The sequence below is a fragment of the Ranitomeya variabilis genome, chromosome 2, assembly GCF_051348905.1.
Source record: "Ranitomeya variabilis isolate aRanVar5 chromosome 2, aRanVar5.hap1, whole genome shotgun sequence".
Lineage (NCBI taxonomy): Eukaryota > Metazoa > Chordata > Amphibia > Anura > Dendrobatidae > Ranitomeya > Ranitomeya variabilis.
The window spans coordinates 1,024,811,436-1,024,834,434 of NC_135233.1; the positions used below are offsets into that span (position 1 = coordinate 1,024,811,436).

The 22,999-nt window shown below is 41.9% G+C and overlaps 1 protein-coding gene across 2 annotated transcripts in view; it reads left to right on the plus strand.

The window, feature by feature from the left end:
* SNTG2 (syntrophin gamma 2) overlaps positions 1 to 22,999 on the plus strand; it is a 778,898-nt gene that overhangs the window by 535,675 nt on the left and 220,224 nt on the right. For both annotated transcript variants that reach the window (XR_013221976.1, XM_077291344.1), the window contains exon 11: positions 19,227 to 19,265. Coding sequence is in view for 1 of the 2 variants with exons in the window: in XM_077291344.1 (XP_077147459.1) it covers positions 19,227 to 19,265 (39 nt within the window). In the remaining variant the exon portion in view is untranslated. The remainder of the gene's footprint in view (positions 1 to 19,226; positions 19,266 to 22,999) is intronic.

Genomic DNA, 22,999 nt, shown 5'->3' on the forward strand with positions numbered 1-22,999 from the left:
ACTTATACCATGTTTCCTAAAAAATAAGGCCTGTTCTGTAAAAGTGCAAACATGATTTTACTGGACTTTTGGAGTATGTCTGAAATATAAGCCCTATTCAAAAAAATGAGCCCTACATACATAAAGGGCAGGAGTTATAGGGAGTCAAAATGGGCAATCACCCAGGACCCCCACTCTCTTACTGGCACCCAGTGTTCCTATTCAGAGATTAAGACTGCTCAATGAGTTTTGGTGGCTTCACAGTCATGGGCCCAGGATGACACCAAAAGTCTTTTAACTGTTGGAGTCTACAGGAACTAAAGAGGAGACAAGCTAATATGCAAGGCCAGCATTAGGGGGTAGAGGGAGAAAAATGGGCCATTTATCAGGGCCCCAACTCTTTTAGGGGTCATCAGCGTTTCTATTCTGAGGTTAAGACTGCTTGAGGAACTTTGGTGACATTGTGGTCATATAACCTGTTGTGAATTGACTTTTTGGGCTCCCTCTTGTGGTCACTAGTGGTATGACTCTGGGATTGTCTTTCTTCTGTTTGGAACTTACCTGGGTCGTTAGTTCAGGGGTGTCGCTATATTAACTTCCTGGATCCTTAGTCCAGTGCCTGGCATCGTTGTAATCAGATCCTTCTGTTGCTCCTGTCTGCTGGTCCTGGCTCTTGCAAAATTAAGCTAAGTCTTGCTTCTTTGTTTTTTGAGTTACTTGCTTGCTTCTATTTTTGTCCAGCTTGTACTAAATGTAATTTCTGACTTTGCTGGAAGCTCTAGGGGGCTGGTGTTCTCCCCCCGGCCGTTAGTCGGTTCGGGGGTTCTTGAATATCCAGCGTGGATATTTTAAATAGGGTTTTTGCTGACCATATAAGTCATCTTGCTATATTCTGCTGTTAGCTAGTGGGCCTCTCTTTGCTAAATACCTAGCTCATGCTTATGTTTGTCTTTTCCTCTTACCTCACCGTTATTATTTGTTGGGGGCTTGTATCCAACTTTTGGGGTCTTTTCTCTGGAGGCAAGAAAGGTCTTTCTTTTCCCTTCTAGGGTTAGTTAGTTCTCCGGCTGGCGCGAGACGTCTAGAACCAACGTAGGCATGTTCCCCGGCTACTTCTATTTGTGGTGCTAGGATTAGATATATGGTCAGCCCAGTTACCACTGCCCTATGAGCTGTTTTTTTATGTTTGCAGACTTGGTATTTATTCCTGATACCCTCTGCCATTGGGGTCATAACAGTATGCCAGGCCAACATTGAATATTTAATGCATTGCAGAAGTGGGATATAAGAAAGGAAATTCTGAATTTTTTTTTTTTTTTTCCTCTCTTCCTCCCTTTTACCTCTGAGTGACTTGAGCTTGCTGCAGACATGAATATCCAGACCTTGATTACAAGTGTGGACCAGCTTGCTGCTCGTGTGCAAAGCATACAAGATTTTGTTACCAGTAGTCCTATGTCTGAACCTAAAATACCTATTCCTGAACTGTTTTCTGGAGAACCATTTAAGTTTAGGAATTTCAGGGATAATTGTAAATTGTTTCTATCTCTGAGACCCCGTTCATCTGGAGACTCAGCTCAGCAAGTTAAAATTGTTATCTCTTTTTTACGGGGCGACCCTCAGGATTGGGCCTTCTCGCTAGCGCCAGGAGATCCGGCATTGGCAAATATTGATGCGTTTTTTCTGGCGCTCGGATTGCTTTACGAGGAACCCAATCTTGAAATTCAGGCAGAAAAAGCCTTGCTGGCTATTTCTCAGGGTCAGGATGAAGCTGAAGTGTATTGCCAAAAATTTCGGAAATGGTCCGTGCTTACTCAGTGGAATGAGTGTGCTCTGGCCGCAAATTTCAGAAATGGCCTTTCTGAAGCCATTAAGAATGTCATGGTGGGTTTCTCCATTCCTACAAGTCTGAATGATTCCATGGCGCTGGCTATTCAAATTGACCGGCGTTTGCGGGAGCGCAAAACCGCTAATCCTCTGGTGGTGTTGTCTGAACAAACACCTGATTTAATGCAATGTGGTAGAATTCAGACTAGAAATGAACGGAAAAATCATAGACGACAGAATGGGTTGTGTTTTTACTGTGGTGATTCTACACATGTTATATCAGCATGCTCTAAACGCCTAACTAGGGTTGTTAGTCCTGTCGCCATTGGTAATTTGCAACCTAAATTTATTTTGTCTGTAACTTTAATTTGCTCATTGTCCTCCTACCCTGTTATGGCGTTTGTGGATTCAGGTGCTGCCCTGAGTCTTATGGATCTGTCGTTTGCCAAGCGCTGTGGTTTTGTTCTTGAGCCTTTGGTAAATCCTATCCCTCTTAGAGGTATTGATGCTACGCCATTGGCGGAAAATAAACCGCAGTTTTGGACACAGGTAACCATGTGCATGACTCCTGAACATCCGGAGGTGATTCGTTTTCTTGTTCTGCATAAAATGCATGATTTGGTCGTTTTGGGTTTGCCATGGTTGCAGACTCATAATCCAGTCTTGGATTGGAAGGCAATGTCTGTGTCAAGTTGGGGCTGTCAGGGTATTCATGGTGATTCCCCGCCGGTGTCTATTGCTTCCTCTACTCCTTCAGAAGTTCCTGAGTATTTGTCTGATTATCAGGATGTGTTCAGCGAGTCCAGGTCCAGTGTTCTGCCTCCTCATAGGGACTGTGACTGTGCCATAGATTTGATCCCAGGTAGCAAATTTCCTAAGGGAAGACTATTTAATCTGTCTGTACCTGAGCATACCGCAATGCGTTCGTATCTCAAGGAATCTCTGGAGAAGGGGCATATCCGTCCTTCCTCTTCCCCTCTTGGTGCGGGATTCTTTTTTGTGGCCAAGAAGGACGGATCTTTGAGACCTTGTATTGACTATCGGCTTTTGAATAAGATCACTGTTAAATTTCAGTACCCTTTGCCTCTGTTGTCAGACTTGTTTGCCCGAATTAAAGGTGCCAAGTGGTTCACCAAGATAGATCTTCGTGGTGCGTACAACCTTGTGCGCATTAAGCGAGGAGATGAATGGAAAACCGCGTTTAATACGCCCGAAGGTCATTTTGAGTACTTGGCGATGCCTTTTGGGCTCTCTAATGCTCCTTCAGTGTTTCGGTCCTTTATGCATGATATTTTCCGGAAGTATCTGGATAAGTTTATGATCGTTTATCTGGATGATATTCTGGTTTTTTCTGATGACTGGGACTCGCATGTAGAGCAGGTCAGGATGGTGTTTCAGGTTTTGCGTGAGAATGCTTTATTTGTTAAGGGCTCAAAGTGTCTCTTTGGAGTACAGAAGGTTCCCTTTTTGGGGTTTATTTTTTCCCCTTCTGCGGTGGAGATGGACCCAGTCAAGGTCCGTGCTATTCATGATTGGACTCAGCCCACGTCAGTTAAGAGTCTTCAGAAGTTCTTGGGTTTTGCTAACTTCTACCATCGTTTTATTGCTAATTTTTCTAGTATTGCTAAACCTTTGACGGATATGACCAAGAAAGGTTCTGATGTTGCTAACTGGGCTCCTGCAGCCGTGGAGGCTTTCCAGGAGTTGAAGCGCCGATTTACTTCGGCACCTGTTTTGTGCCAGCCTGATGTCTCACTTCCCTTTCAGGTTGAAGTGGATGCTTCTGAGATTGGGGCAGGGGCCGTTTTGTTGCAGAGAGGCCCTGGTTGCTCTGTGATGAGACCTTGTGCCTTTTTCTCGAGGAAGTTTTTGCCTGCTGAGCGGAATTATGATGTTGGCAATCGGGAGTTGTTGGCCATGAAGTGGGCATTTGAGGAGTGGCGTCATTGGCTCGAGGGTGCTAAGCATCGTGTGGTGGTCTTGACTGATCACAAAAATTTGATGTATCTCGAGTCTGCTAAACGCCTGAATCCTAGACAGGCCCGCTGGTCATTGTTTTTCTCCCGTTTTGACTTCGTGGTCTCGTATTTACCAGGTTCAAAGAATGTGAAGGCTGATGCTCTTTCAAGGAGCTTTGTGCCTGACTCTCCGGGAGTCGCAGAACCAGTTGGTATTCTTAAAGAGGGAGTTATCTTGTCAGCCATTTCTCCAGATTTGCGACGTGTGTTGCAGAGATTTCAGGCTGGTAGACCTGACTCTTGTCCACCTGACAGACTGTTTGTTCCTGATAAGTGGACCAGCAGAGTCATTTCCGAGGTTCATTCCTCGGTGTTGGCAGGGCATCCGGGAATTTTTGGCACCAGAGATCTGGTGGCTAGGTCCTTTTGGTGGCCTTCCTTGTCACGGGATGTGCGGTCGTTTGTGCAGTCCTGTGGGACTTGTGCTCTAGCTAAGCCTTGCTGTTCGCGTGCCAGCGGGTTGCTCTTGCCCTTGCCTGTCCCGAAGAGGCCTTGGACACACATTTCCATGGATTTCATTTCAGATATCCCGGTGTCTCAGGGCATGTCTGTCATCTGGGTGGTATGTGATCGCTTTTCTAAGATGGTCCATTTGGTACCTTTGCCTAAGCTGCCTTCCTCTTCCGATCTGGTTCCTGTGTTCTTTCAGAATGTGGTTCGTTTACACGGCATTCCTGAGAATATTGTGTCTGACAGAGGATCCCAGTTTGTTTCCAGGTTCTGGCGATCCTTTTGTGCTAGGATGGGCATTGAGTTGTCGTTTTCGTCTGCCTTTCATCCTCAGACTAATGGACAAACGGAGCGAACTAATCAGACTCTGGAGGCTTATTTGAGGTGTTTTGTTTCTGCGGATCAGGATGATTGGGTGACCTTCTTGCCGTTGGCTGAGTTTGCCCTTAATAATCGGGCTAGTTCCGCTACATTGTTTTCGCCATTTTTCTGCAACTCTGGTTTCCATCCTCGTTTTTCCTCGGGACATGTGGAGCCTTCTGACTGTCCTGGGGTAGATTCTGTGGTGTATAGGTTGCAGCAGATCTGGAATCATGTGGTGAACAACTTAAAGTTGTCACAAGAGAAGGCTCAGCGTTTTGCCAACCGCCGCCGCGGTGTGGGTCCCCGACTTCGTGTTGGGGATTTGGTATGGCTGTCTTCTCGATTTGTTCCTATGAAGGTCTCCTCTCCTAAATTTAAGCCTCGCTTTATCAGTCCTTACAAGATATTGGAAATCCTTAATCCTGTGTCCTTCCGCTTGGATCTTCCGGTGTCGTTTGCCATTCACAACGTGTTCCATAGGTCTTTGTTGCGGCGGTACGTTGTACCTGTGGTTCCTTCTGTTGAGCCTCCTGCTCCGGTGTTGGTTGAGGGCGAGTTGGAATATGTGGTGGAGAAGATCTTGGATTCTCGTCTCTCCAGGCGGAGGCTTCAGTATCTGGTCAAGTGGAAGGGCTATGGTCAGGAGGATAATTCCTGGGTGGCTGCCTCTGATGTGCATGCGGCCGATTTGGTTCGTGCCTTTCACGCTGCTCATCCTGATCGCCCTGGTGGTCTTGGTGAGGGTTCGGTGACCCCTCCTTAAGGGGGGGTACTGTTGTGAATTGACTTTTTGGGCTCCCTCTTGTGGTCACTAGTGGTATGACTCTGGGATTGTCTTTCTTCTGTTTGGAACTCACCTGGGTCGTTAGTTCAGGGGTGTCGCTATATTAACTTCCTGGATCCTTAGTCCAGTGCCTGGCATCGTTGTAATCAGATCCTTCTGTTGCTCCTGTCTGCTGGTCCTGGCTCTTGCAAAATTAAGCTAAGTCTTGCTTCTTTGTTTTTTGAGTTACTTGCTTCTATTTTTGTCCAGCTTGTACTAAATGTAATTTCTGACTTTGCTGGAAGCTCTAGGGGGCTGGTGTTCTCCCCCCGGCCGTTAGTCGGTTCAGGGGGTTCTTGAATATCCAGCGTGGATATTTTAAATAGGGTTTTTGCTGACCATATAAGTCATCTTGCTATATTCTGCTGTTAGCTAGTGGGCCTCTCTTTGCTAAATACCTAGCTCATGCTTATGTTTGTCTTTTCCTCTTACCTCACCGTTATTATTTGTTGGGGGCTTGTATCCAACTTTTGGGGTCTTTTATCTGGAGGCAAGAAAGGTCTTTCTTTTCCCTTCTAGGGTTAGTTAGTTCTCCGGCTGGCGCGAGACTTCTAGAACCAACGTAGGCACGTTCCCCGGCTACTTCTATTTGTGGTGCTAGGATTAGATATATGGTCAGCCCAGTTACCACTGCCCTATGAGCTGGTTTTTTATGTTTGCAGACTTGGTATTTATTCCTGAGACCCTCTGCCATTGGGGTCATAACAATAACCATGATGCTACCAAAGATCTCTTAGCTGCAGGAGTCTATAGCTAAAGTCTAGACCGGCTGTTATGTATGTACGTATGTATGTGCAGAGCATGAGTATGTATATATATATACATGCGTATGTGTGTGCAGTATGTGTCTATACATATACATGTACATTTCTACCAGAGGTGCACATCACTTGTAAGATTCCTAATTTATTAAGTAGTGTGCATATTTTAATGAATTAGGTGCATCTTACTCCAGTGGCCCCACCATTCTTTGGTGACAGGTCTGTAATGGCGATGTCCTATTTTCTAGAGATAAGCAAAGCTTTCAAGGTTTGGTTCAGTTCGGTTTGCTGAACTGTTCGTCAAATGTAACCAAACCCCATTGAATTCAATGGGAGGCAAAACCAAACGCATTGACAACAAAGGGGACCAAAAACTTTCCCAAACAGCTCAAATTAGGGGCAACACCAGGAAAAGTGGCATCAAGTGACCCAGAGTACAAATAGCATAAGTGCACAGCATGGATGCATGGGACAGGGCTTGAAACATTGATCAGTAACAGGTGGATGAGTGACTGGTGCTCTGATAGGTCTGCCAAATTCAGGCAGAGGGAGACTCAACTTGGAGACCAAACACTTCCAAAAATTAGGGGCAGAAACGAGGAAAAGTCTCATTAATTGACCCAAAATTGAACATTTTATAATGACACAGAAGCAGTCAGACATAGGCCATGGATAAGGTATCAGGATCTTGGCCAACATTTAGTACTTTGAATTGAAGGTTCAATTAGGATGAGGTGGGTAAGGGAGCGGTGTAACCATTATTTGCTGGAAGCCCTGAAACCTCATGCAACATCTCAAACTGTTTTTTTCCAGGTACACTCAGTTGGCACAAACATTAGTTTCTTAGACTGCTATTGGTAGAAAAATGTAAGGGTAGTAACCAAGGTAGTTGACAGAAAGTAAGTGCAGACCTGCCAGTCTGGGAGCCCTACAGCTACAGGCAACGCATATGAAGGAGATCCAACTTGAAGTGCAAACATTGTTTTCAAAAAATTATTGCCACACACCACTAAAGTGGCATCAATTTCTCAAGAGTACAAATAGTATAATTGACCTCTGACACCCCTTCCAGTACAGGCAACCCACAAGGTGGGGACCCAACTTGGAGTCTCCACATTTCAAAAAATCATTGTCACAAACCACTAAAGTGGCATTAATTTCCCCTGAGTAGAAACAGTATAATGGGCTTCTGACACATCTTCCACTACAGGAGGCCTAACAAAAAAATGTTCATTTTGATGAAAGTTAGACGGTCTATACTTTCAGGGGATAGCCGGATGTGCTTATCCATCAGGAAACCACTAGCAGCATCGAAGACACATGCTGAGAGAATGCTAGCTGCCAGGCATGACAAAATCTCCAAGGCATGACAGGCAAGTTCAGGCCACTCTTCCATTTTTGAAGACTAAAGTGCAAAAGGATTCACCGTCAGCGCTAAGCATCTTAGTAGCCATTTTGAAACTGTAGGATTTTAGCTGTGAAGTTGGGATATACAATATTTTCTGTGAGCTAAAACATAACTTTTATAACTAGTAACATAGTAACATTGTAACATAGTTAGTAGGGCCGAAAAAAGACATTTGTCCATCCAGTTCAGCCTATATTCCATCATAATAAATCCCCAGATCTACGTCCCTCTACAGAACCTAATAATTGTATGATACAATATTGTTCTGCTCCAGGAAGACATCCAGTCCTCTCTTGAACCCCTCGACTGAGTTCGCCATCACCACCTCCTCAGGCAAGCAATACCAGATTCTCACTGCCCTAACAGTAAAGAATCCTCTTCTATGTTGGTGGAAAAACCTTCTCTCCTCCAGACGCAAAGAATGCCCCCTTGTGCCCGTCACCTTCCTTGGTATAAACAGATCCTCAGCGAGATATTTGTATTGTCCCCTTATATACTTATACATGGTTATTAGATCGCCCCTCAGTCGTCTTTTTTCTAGACTAAATAATCCTAATTTCGCTAATCTATCTGGGTATTGTAGTTCTCCCATCCCCTTTATTAATTTTGTTGCCCTCCTTTGTACTCTCTCTAGTTCCATTATATCCTATTATATAAAATGTATCAAAAGTGCAAGGTGCAAGAAAAATAATACATATATATGGCACTCAAAATGCACAAATTAGCCTCTTGCAAACCTGGCATAAGGGGCTTAATGCTAGGTAAATCAAGCTTACTCATATAGTTTTGTAGCTATTGTTGAAGCCTGTGAAAATAGCTGCACAAAGTGCAAACAGTTGCAATGTCCCAAATGGACAAAGTCATATACCTCGAGAATAGTGCATCAGTACATGTATCCAACTTTTTGGCTCAATGACTCTGTCTATATCATATGTAAAAAAAAAATGTATATTGTGTAGAGTACCTGAAAGTATAAACCAGACAACTTTATCTTTGTGATTAGCAAGGATAATTGGTTTAGCCCTCTCCAATATCCTTAATTGGTTGTCTATAGGTTATTAAATTATATGACAGTAAAACTCTATAACAAAGATGGGGCTAGTCCACACCTTTCTTTATACAGGCTATAGATTCAAAAGAACAAGTTACTGCTTCGAAAACAATTTAGGCATATTACGGTCATACTGGGTGTGCAGGGCAAATGTCCCCCCCAGCTACTTCAAAACTGCAATACACCAATAGCTAGGCCAGATGGGGTGTACACTTATATTCATCCTCAGGGCCACATAGTAAATATGCAGTGAGAAATTTGAACATAATTAGAACAGTCTCACCTTGGTCACCATGGATGCTTAGAGAAATACATGCACATATTACTGCATCCTACTATAACGGTGGCTGTCCCCCTCAATGACTTCCAACAAATTTTGTTGCTGCACTCAACTGGGTGAGTGATATGGAAACAAAGTGCCAAGCTGTAATTGTTTTTTCACCTGTAGTGGTGCGTGCATTTTATCCTGCACGCATCTCCATTCAGTCTGGTGTTTCTAGTCTGCACGCCAGAAGACTGGATATTAGGTAATAGGAGCACATAAGTCATTTCAATGACTTGCTACATCCACCCACTAGCGTCACGTGACATCTGGCTACAGCAGCTTCTTGCCGGTGGAACTCAGACGTCACTCAGTGTGACGCGCTTTACAGGATGTTGGTACTCATGCTCCATACCATGACCAATACCGGCGCATACGTGTCCCATACCTTCAGGAGGAGTATAATGATAGGTATTTTTTGAGGCAACTCTCAAAAAACAAGAATGGTTATCTCATTAGTTTTAAGAAAAAATATATATAAGAGATACATATAATCTCTAATGTACCAGTAGCATGTCATGACTTCTCTATTACACAGGGTATTCAAGTGCACAATGGATCACTCGGAGGTTAACTCAGTGAAATGTGCATTAATAGCAAAGAAAATGTAATAAAAATGTGTGAGATACACAATTCATGGTCAGAGTCAATTAGGTTTCCCTATCAATTTTATGGCTATCTATATTAAGGGTCCTAGGATGAGGGACAGAAATAAGAACATGGGATACACGGCAGCGCCAGTTAGAATGGTGTTTTGCATTGTCAGGCGACACAACTGATCCCCATGGCAAGATATTAGAAGGTGTGGGGGATGTAACTCTCCCTATTAACTACCCAACTAGCTCACAGCCTTCAAACCGTGGAGGTTGACACCCTAATAACCTGCGCTGTGGCATCCCCATTCAATGACCGCTGTACCTAGAATCCCTTCCCCTAGTTCAACCTATCTTCGAGAAATGAGGCAAATGACAACTGTTCATTATGGCCATTCAGGTGTGTGGATTGTAACCAGAAAATCCATTTCGATACATTCCTCAGAAGTAGTTGGTCCCAATTCCCACCTCTTGGCGGAGGGCTTACTTCGTCAATCCCTATGAATTTGATTTTGGTTGTGTCGCCGTGATGGAATTGATTAAGGTCATTGGCTACTGGTGTATCTTTTTTACTAACTGCATCTAATATGTGTTCTCTTATCCTTTTGTGGAATTCTCTCCTAATTTTCCCCACATATTCAAGACCACATTTATATGTGGCCTTATATGTAATTCCTGAGGTTCAGCAGTTAATTAAGTGCCTAATGTTATGTTCTTTGGCTGTATTGTTGCTCCTGAAATGATGACCTGTCTTGATAGACTGACAGGCCAGATATTTCCTGCATTTGTTCAAGCTCTTAGCTTTGACATGTATATTAGGAATCAATCTTTTATGTGACCACAACTGTGGGGCCGAGGGCTGCCTGCTGTGCTTAGAGAGGATTAAGTATTGTGAACAGGATAAAGTGCTGGACTATGAGTGAGGTGCAGTCAGTGATATTATGATGGATTGAGGAAGAAATGGTGTGTTCGCTTAAACAAAAACAGCAGGCATCTTCACTTCAATATAAACTGACTGGCACTCACTCTGACTGTAGGGGTTAAACAAGTAGAGTTTCCGTGGCCGGGGACCTGTGTGAGAACACTTGTCATGGTGTAGGAGGAGGAAGAAGCAGCAGATGCGACTAATGTGATGGCCGGTGGTTGGTGAGGCCCGCTAGTTCGCATTTTAGCTCAATGTAATTCCAAGACTAAGGCATGTTATTATTATTATTATTCTTGTGACCACTGCTGGCCACAGCTTGTCGTAGTTCATCACTCCATGTCTGTGGACGTCTACCACTTACACCTCCTCTGCTGAGCTATTTAGTTGCATGCCTCTGGGTTCACAACAAGTGGGTTCTACAACCTCATTGTCATGCTATCTGTTTGCCCAGAGAGTCACCCTCCTTCTCTTCCTGCACTGACAGCACAGTACAGACCATGTGCCCCTCAGGTATCTGAGTCTCATAATTATCACCTCCACTCCGGTGGCTTTACATCTAGTGACGAGGGCCTTGTTTCTGCTTGGACCCTACTTTGTCCAGCCCAAGATCCAACAGGAAAAAATTTGGGGCATTGATGCAGATCCTTTCCTACTCTGGATTTTGTGAACCTTTGGAGCAGAACTCTGATACCCATGGAATTTAGTGTTTGAACAGCTCTGCGGACTGGCCTATTTGTGGTTCCCCAGTCAGATAGGCAGTTGGAAAGTTGTGATGCAGGGGGAAACAAGGGTGATTGGGGTGCTACCTTTGAGAATTGTACTCTGTATGATGTTAAGATGGAGGAAGAGGAGGAGAAGAGGTCACTTGTTGCAGTGCTTGCCATCCACTGGAGCACATGCTCTTTCTTACCCTCATCTACAAGGCATACCAAAGAAAGGTAGTCAAGTTGCCCATCCAGTAACAGATGTTGTCAGTTATCTTTGGATAGGACAAGATGGTATTTGTTCAGAAGACCTTTCAGTAACATTAACACCTAACCCATATACACCTCGAAAACCAAACCTTATCCCCCTTCCACCACAACCTCGCTTTTCCAACTCATGTTGTATGCACCCTTCCCCTCTTTTAATTTTCTCTTTCACAACCTTAGGCCCAGACCTGTCAGTCACCTGTTACTAAATGAACAATCAGTATTTATTTTCTAAGATAGTGTGCCTGAAAAACAATATTAGCACTAACAATTATAATTAGTACATGGGGCCTCATGAGTCCTGACTTATTAGCCCTAATGATTTTGAGTAGGAAATGTGCATTCCTGACTAATGGGGACTCTTGGCTGCACCCCAATATTAGCCCTAATGATTTTAATTAAAAAAAATGTGGCCTCCTGAGTCCTGACTGCAGCACAGTATTAGCCCAATTGATTTTAAGTAGGAAAAGTGGACTCCTGGGTGCACAACACTATTAAACCTAACAATTTTGATTAGCAAATGAGGACAAGAGCAAGGATACACTAAGAGCAAGAAAGAAGTGGCATTGGAGCAGTAATGGGGTTCAGCAGGTATCTACTGATTGTTTTGTTATGTTAATGCAAATCCAGACTTTTGTGCATTTCTCTAAGAAATAGGGTAATTCCTGTAACCACTTAGAGAACAGTCAGCTGTATTTATTAGGGTCTAAGACTTTGAAACTAGTGACAGGAGGCATTCATGAATTCTACTCCATTTAAAATTGTTGTTTGGAGGAAGGGGGATTTGGGCACCCCTTTCTGTTGCTTGCATTCAGGATAATGAACCCACACTGATCTAGTATTTAGCCAGTGGATATTTGATAAATACATATTACTGGAATACACTTTTAGTTTTGGGATTGATTTAAAAGAATTGAAGATCTAAAGTAAGGCTCAGCCCACACATCAAGCCACCATATGCCTATTGATGTGCATAAAAATAAAATTGTAGCTATCTTATCACCGCCTTTGTATGCATGCAATAATTAATCATTTATAAATCTCAGTTCTGGATTTTGTTTAAAAATCAAGCCCCTTAAAGCAATTCTTCCATGGATGGATCGAGAATGGTCTTAGTTAAAAAAAATATATCAAATCCATCAGATCTGAAAAATATTGATGTGAAGGTGTCAACCCTGTGATAAAATACTGTACATTGCCGTGTTCATTAAATGTCACGGTTTTAAAATAGAGAACTTACTGTTTTATTTGTGCTTCCAAAATTCAAAGTCGACACTTTAGCTTTTGTCAAGGTTACAGCAAGATCTCCTGTTTGATCTTTTACTGATCACAAAATATAGTATAGTAAAAGAAAAAAAATAGCAACACAGTATGTTTTTTTGCCTTCAGCTGAATTGTTCAGTCTTTTACAAACTTAACCGTTTGGTTAAACGAAAGTCATGGTTAATTTTGCCAAACAGTACCATGCAAAAGTATCTGGCTGGTGTAGAAAACATACAGCAAAGAATAATTTACAAAATAAAAGTGATAATAGATTCTTTTTAGCGATTAGCACAATACAAATATAAATCAAATCAATATTTGGTGTGACTTACCGATTTCTCCGTCAAAGCAGCAGAAATTTGTCTAGGTGCTCTTGCACAAAGTCAGCGATTTGTAGGATTATTTTTATATATATATATTTACGAGTAACCAAACAGGTGATAATGATCACCATCATATGTAGATCACCATCATATGTAGATCACCATCATATGTAGATCACCGTCATATGTTGAATCACATTCATTAATTGAAACAAAAAAGATGTGTCGGAGGCTTAAAATGGGTTGAGGAACAGCCAAACTGCAACAAAGGTGAGCTTGTTAGAAGCGTTGTTCCATGTCACAGGTCATACACGAATAAAAAGACACTATGTACAGTGCCTTGAAAAAGCATTCATACCCCGTAAACTTTTCCACATTTTTCAAGTCATAACCACAAAGATAAAAATATTTTATTGGGATTTTATGTGATATACCGACACAAAGCAGCAAGTATTTGTGTAGTGTAAAGGAAATTATTAGTGATGAGCAAATATACTCGTTACTCGAGATTTCCCGAGCACGATCGGTTTACCTCCGAGTATATTTTAGTGCTCGGAGATTTAGTTTTCATCACCTCAGCTAAATGATTTACAGCTTTTAGCCAGCATAAGTACATATGGGGGTTGCCTGGTTGCTAGGGAATCTCCACATGTAATCAAGCTGGCTAGTAGATGTAAATCATCCAGCTGCGGTGAAAAAAACTAAATCTCCGAGCACTGAAAAATACTCGGAGGTAACCCGAGCGTGCTCGGGAAATCTCAAGTAACGAGTATATTTGCTCATCACTAGAAATTATGCAATGTTCTCTGCAGATAAATTCTGGTTGCTACCCAAAATGAGCAGGTTACAGCACAGCAGTTTTCATAACAGTAGCACTATTCTTCCAGTTTATCCAACCCATGGAAGCATGGAGCTTTGACTGCCAGCTCGCCGATCCATTCTTCTCTGGATTGGATAGTGGTGGATGATGGCAATGTAAGCTGTAAAATACAGCAGCAGAGCTAATGCCTGGGGCCTCCTCCAAAATGGTAAGCAGGCAGCAGGAGGGAAATACTAACTAGGAGAAAGATGTAGCGGCTGGGCAAAGAAATGTAATGCCACCAGATAGGAGAATGAGACAACTGATGGGCCATCAGAGCATTTATACTCTTCCTCCTCCACCTTGTGTCAGAAAGAATTCACTATTTTTCTACTGCTGCTGCGATCCACATGTCAATAGCCTGTGAGCCACATGTTGGGGATCTCTATTCTAGAAGTAGTGTATGCCCTCTTGTCACTGTTGTAAGCCTAGGTATAAAAAGATAATTAGACATACCTTTGCACTGTCCCTTCATATAATTGTACATTGTAATAAGATTGCCACTAAACCTTTGATTTTTCAAACTGAAAAACCCCAAGACCACCCTATTCTTTAATAACTAACCTTAAATGTTTTTCTCTGCAACCTGTGGCATGCAGTTACAGGTGCTTCTAACAAAATTAAAATATCATCAAAAAATGTATTAATTTCAGTTCTTCAATACAAAAAGTGAAACTCGTATATTATACAGAGTCATTACAAACAGTGATCTATTTCAACTGATTATTTCTGTTAATATTGATGATTATGGTTTACAGCCAATGAAAACCCCAAAGTCATTATCTCAGTAAATTAAAATAATTAAGAAAAAAACACATGCAAAGGCTTCCCGAGAATTTAAAAAGGTTCCTTAGTCTGTTTCAGTAGGCTCCACAATCATGGGGAAGACTGCTGACTTGACAGATGTCCAGAAGGCAGTCATTGACACACTCCACAAGGAGGGTAAGCCACAAAAGGTCATTGCTAAAGAAGCTGGCGGTTCACTGAGTGCTGTATCCAAGCATAGTAATAGAAAGTTGAGTGGAAAGAAAAAGTGTGGTAGACAAAGGTGCACAAGCAACCGGGATAACCGCAGCTGCATTTCCTTCAATTATATTAAGTTTTCCAGTGCGGTATGCTGAAAAACAGCTCCACATCAGGATGTTCCCACCTCCTAACTGATATGTAGTGTCTTTTGGCTCCCAAACAAGGTGTATATTATGGCATCCAAAGCATTCAATTTTGGTATCATATGATCAGACTATATTCTCCCAGTATTTCAAAAGTTTGTCTAAATGTTGTTCAGCAGAATTTAAACATGCTTGAACGTGCTTTTTGTTCAGCACTGGAGTATTGCATGGTGAACGTGCATACAGAAAAGTGGAGTGCATTACTTATTGTTTTCTTTGAAACCATCTTGTATAAACAATGCCATCAGTTTGTTTGGCAGCAATCAGGTTGAAAAGGTCTTGAGACAGCTCACTTGTTTTACCCATCAAAATGTTTCTTGTGTGGTACCTTGGAAATCAGACACATTTTTATAGGCCATAAGTTTAATCAGCTGATAGTATTCTTCATTAGAGGGCAAGATTGCTTTCTAACTACTGATAGATTTGAGCTGGTGTCATGACTTTCATGGCTTTTCACACCTCTCTTTCTGCATGTGTTCAATTCTTTTTCCAAGTGTCATTTATTATTATTACACAGAACAATGTATAGACATCTATGGTTTGATTTATTAGCCAATCTGTCAATATCATCTTTAGAAGTATATTTACTTAGACAATTAGTGATGTGTTCAATCCTTATTTCATCCACTGTATAAAGATGTAAATGTATGTTCTTGTCATGAGCATCTATGCTTCTTTTTATGCATCCCGTTTTTATATTAGCCTTGGCAGTAGCTGCACTGGCACAGGTCACTAAATATTTGTTTACCATCCACCTATACTCCCACATTTTTTTCAGTGACATCTTTACTCAGTGTTTTGGAATTTAATGCATAAGTATATATTTAATTTCCTCTGCTCAAGTGCATAATTTTTCATTTATCTGAATAAAACACAAAAGCCCAACCTACAGCTTTCATAAATCCCTTTGTAATATTAAATCATCCTTCTCTCTGTTGATTACCTAGCAAGGTGTAATATCATCTGCAAAAGCTGAAACACTACTCTGTATGCCCTCTAAAAAATTATTAAAAAAAGAGGGCCCAATACTAAACCCCAGTGTTACCCCATTGTTAACTGTGTCCCAATAGAAGTATGTTACATTAATAACCACCCTCTGTTTCCTATCACTAAGACAATTGTTAGCCCAATCACATGTTCTGCTAATCTAATTACTCTCATTTCATGTACCAACCTTTTGTGTGCACTGTATCAAACACCTCCAGATAATGCCCATGGTATTATCTTGGTTCAGTCTGTAAAGGTACCTTCACACTAAGCGACTTTGCAGCGAGAACAACGACGATCCGTGACGTTGCAGCCTTCTGGATAGCGATCTCGTTGTGTTTGACATGCAGCAGCGATCTGGATCCCGCTGTGATATCGCTGGTCGGAGCTAGAAGTCCAGAACTTTATTTCATTGCTTGATAACCCGCTGTCATCGCTGTATCGGCATGTGTGATGCCGATACAGCGATGTGTTCACTTGTAACCAGGGTAAACATCGGGTTACTAAGTGCAGGGCCGCGCTTAGTAATCCGATATTTACCCTGGTTACCATTGTAAAAGTAAAAAAAAAAACAGTACATACTCACATTCTGATGTCTGTCACGTCCCCTGGCATCCACAGGGTTACGCGCTGCTGCCGAGAACTTCCTGCACTGAATGTGTCAGCGCCGGCAGTAAAGCAGAGCACAGCGGTGATGTCACCACTGTGCTCTACTTTACTGCCGGCGCTGACACATTCAGTGTAGGAAGCTCTGAGCAGCAGCGCGTAACCCTGTGGACGCCGGTGGACGTGACAGACATCAGAATGTGAGTATGTACTGTTTTTTTTTGTTACTTTTACAATGGTACAATATTTTTAGTGATCCTGAAAATGTTAATGCCCACAAAGAGCCTCTGAAAATAGAGTGGTCTTTACTTGGAATGTCTTATTTTCATGTTGCACTTCCTAAAATTATTAACAATACATATTGTGCATCATAACAATTAAGCCATGTGCATTGCATCCTAATACTACCACCTGTGAAGCATCTTATTGTTCATTTAACAAGAACACTCAAAATAAAAGAAAAATTAAATCATTAGCGCCTCTTCTACCATTTATCTCACTCAAAATCCCCCAATTGGGGCCTGACTATAAGGAATTCGATCATTTACTGTATCTCTGCGTGTGTTTGGTCTCTTCTCAGACCCTCAAAGTATATCCTCAACAGTGGAGGACAGGTTTATCTTCTTCTGACACAGGTGACAAGATGGACTGCATTGTGCAGTCTTCATCACACAGAAGGTTCAGGGAGCCTAGAAGAGTTCCCCTGCATCCATATGCATAAACTCCATGTTGTATTTGTGTTTGAAGGACATGTAAATAATTGAATGAAGGATAGAACCACCTGTCTCCAAACTATTCTTTGCTTTACCAATTGGTTAGCGAGAACCTGTGATGCTATTAGGTTGGCAGTGAAGGGGTTGCAGACAGAGCTAGCATCTAAAGTCTAACGGGGTTAAAAAGGATTGTATTTTTCGGACTATAAGATGCACCGGACCATAAGACGCACCCCAGATTTTCAGAAGGAAATGGGGGAAAAAAATTTATGCTTCAAATGGGGGTCCGTCTTACAGTTCTGAATTTGGCTTACCCTGGGGGGGATAGGCAGCACTGGTGGAGTGGAGTCACAGGGGATGTTTGGTGGTCCAGCAATGATTTGACCCAGACTGGTGCAGCAGGTTCGGCAGTGCTTGGTGGTGCGGGGGCTTCACCGACATTTTGTGAAAGCCCAGAGCCCCTGCACATCCATTACCACAATGCAGTGGTCTCTGGGAATTCCCATCCCAAGGCTGATGCTACAGGTTCGGTGGTGCTCGGTGATGTGGCAGCATTTTGTGAAAGCCCGGAGCCCCCGCACTTCCATTGACTCGATGCTGTGGCGTTACCTCCGGCGGCCATTTTTCCGGAGGCCACAGCATCGAGGCAATGGAAGTGTGGGGGCTCCAGGCTTTCACAAAATGTCGCCGGAGTCCCGGTACCACCGAGCACCGCCAAACTTTTTGCAACAGCTGCATCAGGCTGGGATGGGAGTGAGATCATCGCCCTGCAGCATCGGACCACAGGAGGAATTGTCCAATTCCTGCTGCCACCACGCTAATTGTAAGTACATTCCGAGTATAAGACGCACACCTGTTTTCCCCCCAAATTTGGGGGAAAAAAGTGTTTCTTATAGTCCGAAAAATACAGTACATTCTGCTCTATATGGATAGACCAGTGCACAATAATACATGTTGTAGCTTGAGACCATTGAAGCACAAGATTTGCGTCTTTGGATCAGACCTGATCGAATCTGGGGTCACTTTTTTTTTTTTCAGCTAAGGCCAAGGACTGAGGAATATTCATTTGCTCAAAAATATAAAGAATTAGGTTTCTATTGGTCAAAATACTGTATATCAGCTTATTTTTTTCTAGTATTTTTTTTCATGTTCTTTGGGTTCATAGATTTTCTATGCTCCCCTGAAGCAGAACAACACTGTAAGGTGACAGATCCCCTTAGCACCAACAAAGGAAAAATACTGTATTTCAAAGCCCACAAGCCAAGAAAAAGAAACTCAGCATGGTCTAATAATTCTACAAATCTGCAGCAGTCACTAACACGATGTGTGAATAAAAATTCATAAATTTTCATTTTATTACTCATATCTCGTACATCAAAAAGGTAAAATTTTACAATGTTGAAAAAATGCATAAAAATGTAATCTTAAGAATATGTCTGTGTCTTAGAAAGATACTGTGTTATCTCTCATGCTTCATACTATAGTCTAAGATGTAACATTATTAGTAGAAATCTGCTTAATACATCCTGAATTGGAAATATTACAGTTAGCCCAAATGGGTAGATTAAGCAGGAGGGCACCTGGAGAACCAAAGGAGAGGGTGAATTTAAAAAAAAAAAAAAAAAAAACAACAACAAAAATTGACATTTCTTTTTACATTTTTTTTCTTGTCCCTTCTCTGTTGAATATGACCTTGCTTGTACAGAAAATGTTTTAATTGATGCTTATGTTTTTTGTGCAATGTTCACACAAGTATGCTTTAAATACATTTTTTATTTTAGTGAATTAACCACTGTTTGTTTTGTTTTTGTTTTGCAGATGAAAATGGTTAACAAATGCTACTCACCATCTGATCAGGTCAGTGACAGAAAAAATGGAGTAAGTAGAGATGAGTGGATCGATTAGCGTGACTCGCGTCCAATGTCCAGGTTATTGATATGTGATGAGTAGACAGGAGGCCGTGAATCTCTTACCTTACCTTACAGCATTCCTGACCCGGGTTATGATTAGACAGTCCTGGCTCATCACAGACGGCGTTGTAGCAGCCCGGACTAATCAATTGCAGTCTCTGGTACTCTGTAAGGTTAGAAATGTGAGCCTTTTGTCTAGACACCACATAGCACTGACCTGGATGTTGGACTGGATGCGCTCATCTATACAAATAAGCATTGGTCTTGTAATGTATAAATCTCCATACACAGGTTTATGTGCAGTTCTTTCGAAAATCAAATTTTGAAACCTCAGCCCCAAGTAAATGAATGGATCAGGGACTAAGGTGACAGGTCCCCATGCATTTCCCCTCCTTCCATTCTGATGGGTTAAGTAGCAAGCTCTGATGACCACCTCTACTACAATTGGTAACTTTTTCACCAAAAAATTCTAGCAAAAGTAAAAAAAAAAAAATGGGTCTACTTTATGTTTTTGCAGACCATTTACACAACACCAGAGACAAATAATGATATTCATCCCTGTCATCCAATATTTTAAATATCAGACCCAGTGATGGTCTTGGGAACAAATATAGCTTAGCTATGATGGGGACTGTTTGCTTTTAGTTAAGGTGTGCAGTATTTGGCTAATCTAATGGAAACTAAAGAGACCCCGCTATAGCTAAAGTATTACATATTATGGTGTTTGCGTCCATCTTGCACCAAATACAGTTTGAAAAAAAAAGTGACGGAGGTTCTGGTACCGAACTCCTGTACTAATGGTGGTTCTGGTTATGCATTCATGTACGGATGGTGGTTCTTTTGACGTAATCATGTAGTGATGGTTTTTCTCATCACATATCATAACCAGAACCATCATCAATATGAAGCCAAAGTCATCATAAGTACATTAATAGAACATCGTAATCATCACTATTACATAAATATGGCATCAGAACCATCATTAGTAAATAACTAGGTTACTAGGACCACCATCGATACAAGAAAAAGGCAACAGAACTACTTTTAGTATATGAAAACGGCACTAGAACCACAATCAGTAGATAAATGAACCACCAGAACCATCATCAGTACATGAATTACATCACCAGAATCACTATCAGTACATTAATGTATCACCAGAACCTCCATCAGTACATGAATACATCATGAGAAACATAGTAAATAAATACAACACCAGTGCGATCATTACTAAATGTAAATGTCACCAGAACCACCATCAGTACATGACTATAGCACCATGCTTAGTGCAGCAATCAGCTGTAATGTCAAGTTAGGCCTATAACTTCTAGTATGTCCTTAAAGAATGGTAAGGAGATTCTGGGAGATGCTGTTATCATTCATTATCAGAGAGCAAACCATATAGGAACCACAGTACTGATGAGAAGTAGTCAGTATAAACAAGTAAACAGTTACATTCAGGTACTGTACCTTGTGGGTTACATCTTCTCTAATTGAAAAAACACAAAAAATTTAGCTTGGTTTGAGTTGGTACACATGCAGTATGTTTTATGGCCAATGTGGCCAAGCTCCATTGTCTTCTTTCTTTGTATTTTTGCATTCTATGCAAGCCAGGGTGTGACCTCTCTTTCCTGAGCTGGCAATTACATATAAAGGCTTCCCCAGACTGGTGTCCACTGGTTGGGACCAGGTCCTTTTGTCTCCCCTTATTCACACACTGAGGTCAACTCGGACACATGGTAAGGTTTTTAATATTAGACAGTGTAGGACTGTCCCAATTTTTGATCAAAAACAGTATTACTAAGAACTCTGTGTAATTTAAATGCACTTTTGCTTTTTACTTATTTAGTTACAGCAGGGTTTTTACTCATTTTGTTTCTTGTAGGTTTTGCATCTTCTCTAATTGAGTAGTCTCTTTCTTTTTGTTTCATTCTTGTCCATATGCCATGATAATTTTTCATATCCACAGTGCATCTCTGCAGATTTGCCTCTTCTCCAGCAAATCCCAAAATAGTACACTTAAAAAAAGTGTTACTAAAATGCCCCCTGCATAAAGTTTTCTGTCTATGCTGTGCCCTAAACAAGCCTCCTATTGTATATGGTCTCCACATTGTCAGCCTCTTATGAGCTATTACCAGCACACTGACCACCATTATCAGCTGAAAGTGCCACTATGTCCGCCCTTATAAACCATGACCTATGCTATGGCCGTCCACTCTCCATTGTTTCCCATTACGCTCTCTATATCTCCACACTGTCTTCACCATGCTAATCTCTCCATACTGTGCCCCATTTCCATGCTAACCCTTTTCCACATACATTTTGTGCCCCCTCTTCACACTTTACCCTGATATTGCCCACTACTTTGTCCTTTCCAAACTATACCCCCTCCTCACACTTTCCCCGTACAGCCAAATATACACTATAATGTCAACCACAGCCCCCAATGCAGAATGATGTCCACCACAGCCTCCATTACATAGTAAAGTAACCACCACAGCCCTTCATATACAGTATGATGTCTGTCAAAGCCCTCTATATACAGTAGAATGTCCCCACAGTCTCCCATATATATTGCCCCCCACAGCCCCTCTTGTGACATCCCCCACAGCCCTTCTTGTGATGTTCCCCACATCCAGCCCATCCTTTTATTTATCCACAACCAGCACCTCTTGTAATGTCCCCAAAGTAAGCCACTCTTATAATATCCCCACAAGCAGTCCCTTTTTGTGATGTTCCCACAATTAGCCCCTCTTGTAGTGTCCCCACAGCTGGTCACTCATAATGTCCCAACATCCAGCCCCTCTTAATGTTCCTATATCCAGCCCCTCATAGTTTCCTCACTTGCAGCCCCTCATAATGTTACCATATGAACTCCAATATTGGAATATATTGGATTGACACTGTTCACCTGTGTGATCGCACCCTGGCATTCACTATGCTGAAGGGTTGCAGCACGCAGCTCTCAGTTTTGCAATGCTAGTTATCAAAAATAGAGGAGAACACATGACATTTAAAAAAAATGTATTTATAGCGCAGGTGCAGGCTGATGAATACTCCCACCAGCGGTACCTGTTTTTGCTATTATTAGCAGCAACAGGCGTTGGCTGATGGGAGTAGTAGTCACATCAGCTGATGCCTCTGTGACGGGAGGTAAACTTTTTAACAACATTCACAGCTGCTTGCTCTCTGATCAGAGCTGCTGTTATTTCTCGTGATGCCATGCAGATGACAGCTTGGAAAACACCGATGTTCGAGGTGCCGAACCCGAACAGTTACATGGACTTCCTGGATAAGTCTGTGTTCGTGGTCCATGCCATGTTCTATCAAATTACACAGGTGATGATGTTTAACATCAATATGTTTGGTTCTCATATTGATCTTCTCACTGCATGCAAGTTTAATGCATCCTTGGTTTTCTTCATAAATCACAGTCATTTGAGTTGATGGCTTACCAAGATCTCCTAACAGCCCTAATGACTTGCATGGGCTGCAGACACATACTTTGTGTCTGTAGATGACAAGGTTACACATACCTATTTTTTCCTAAACCAAGAAATTGAACTTTCTCCAAGCTTGAACAAAATAGTCACTTGTCGATTTATGATCAATTAAGTCACCTGCAAAGTTTGCATCCACATGATTGTGAGTTTGTGGTTTGTGAGTTTTAGATCTCCTGTT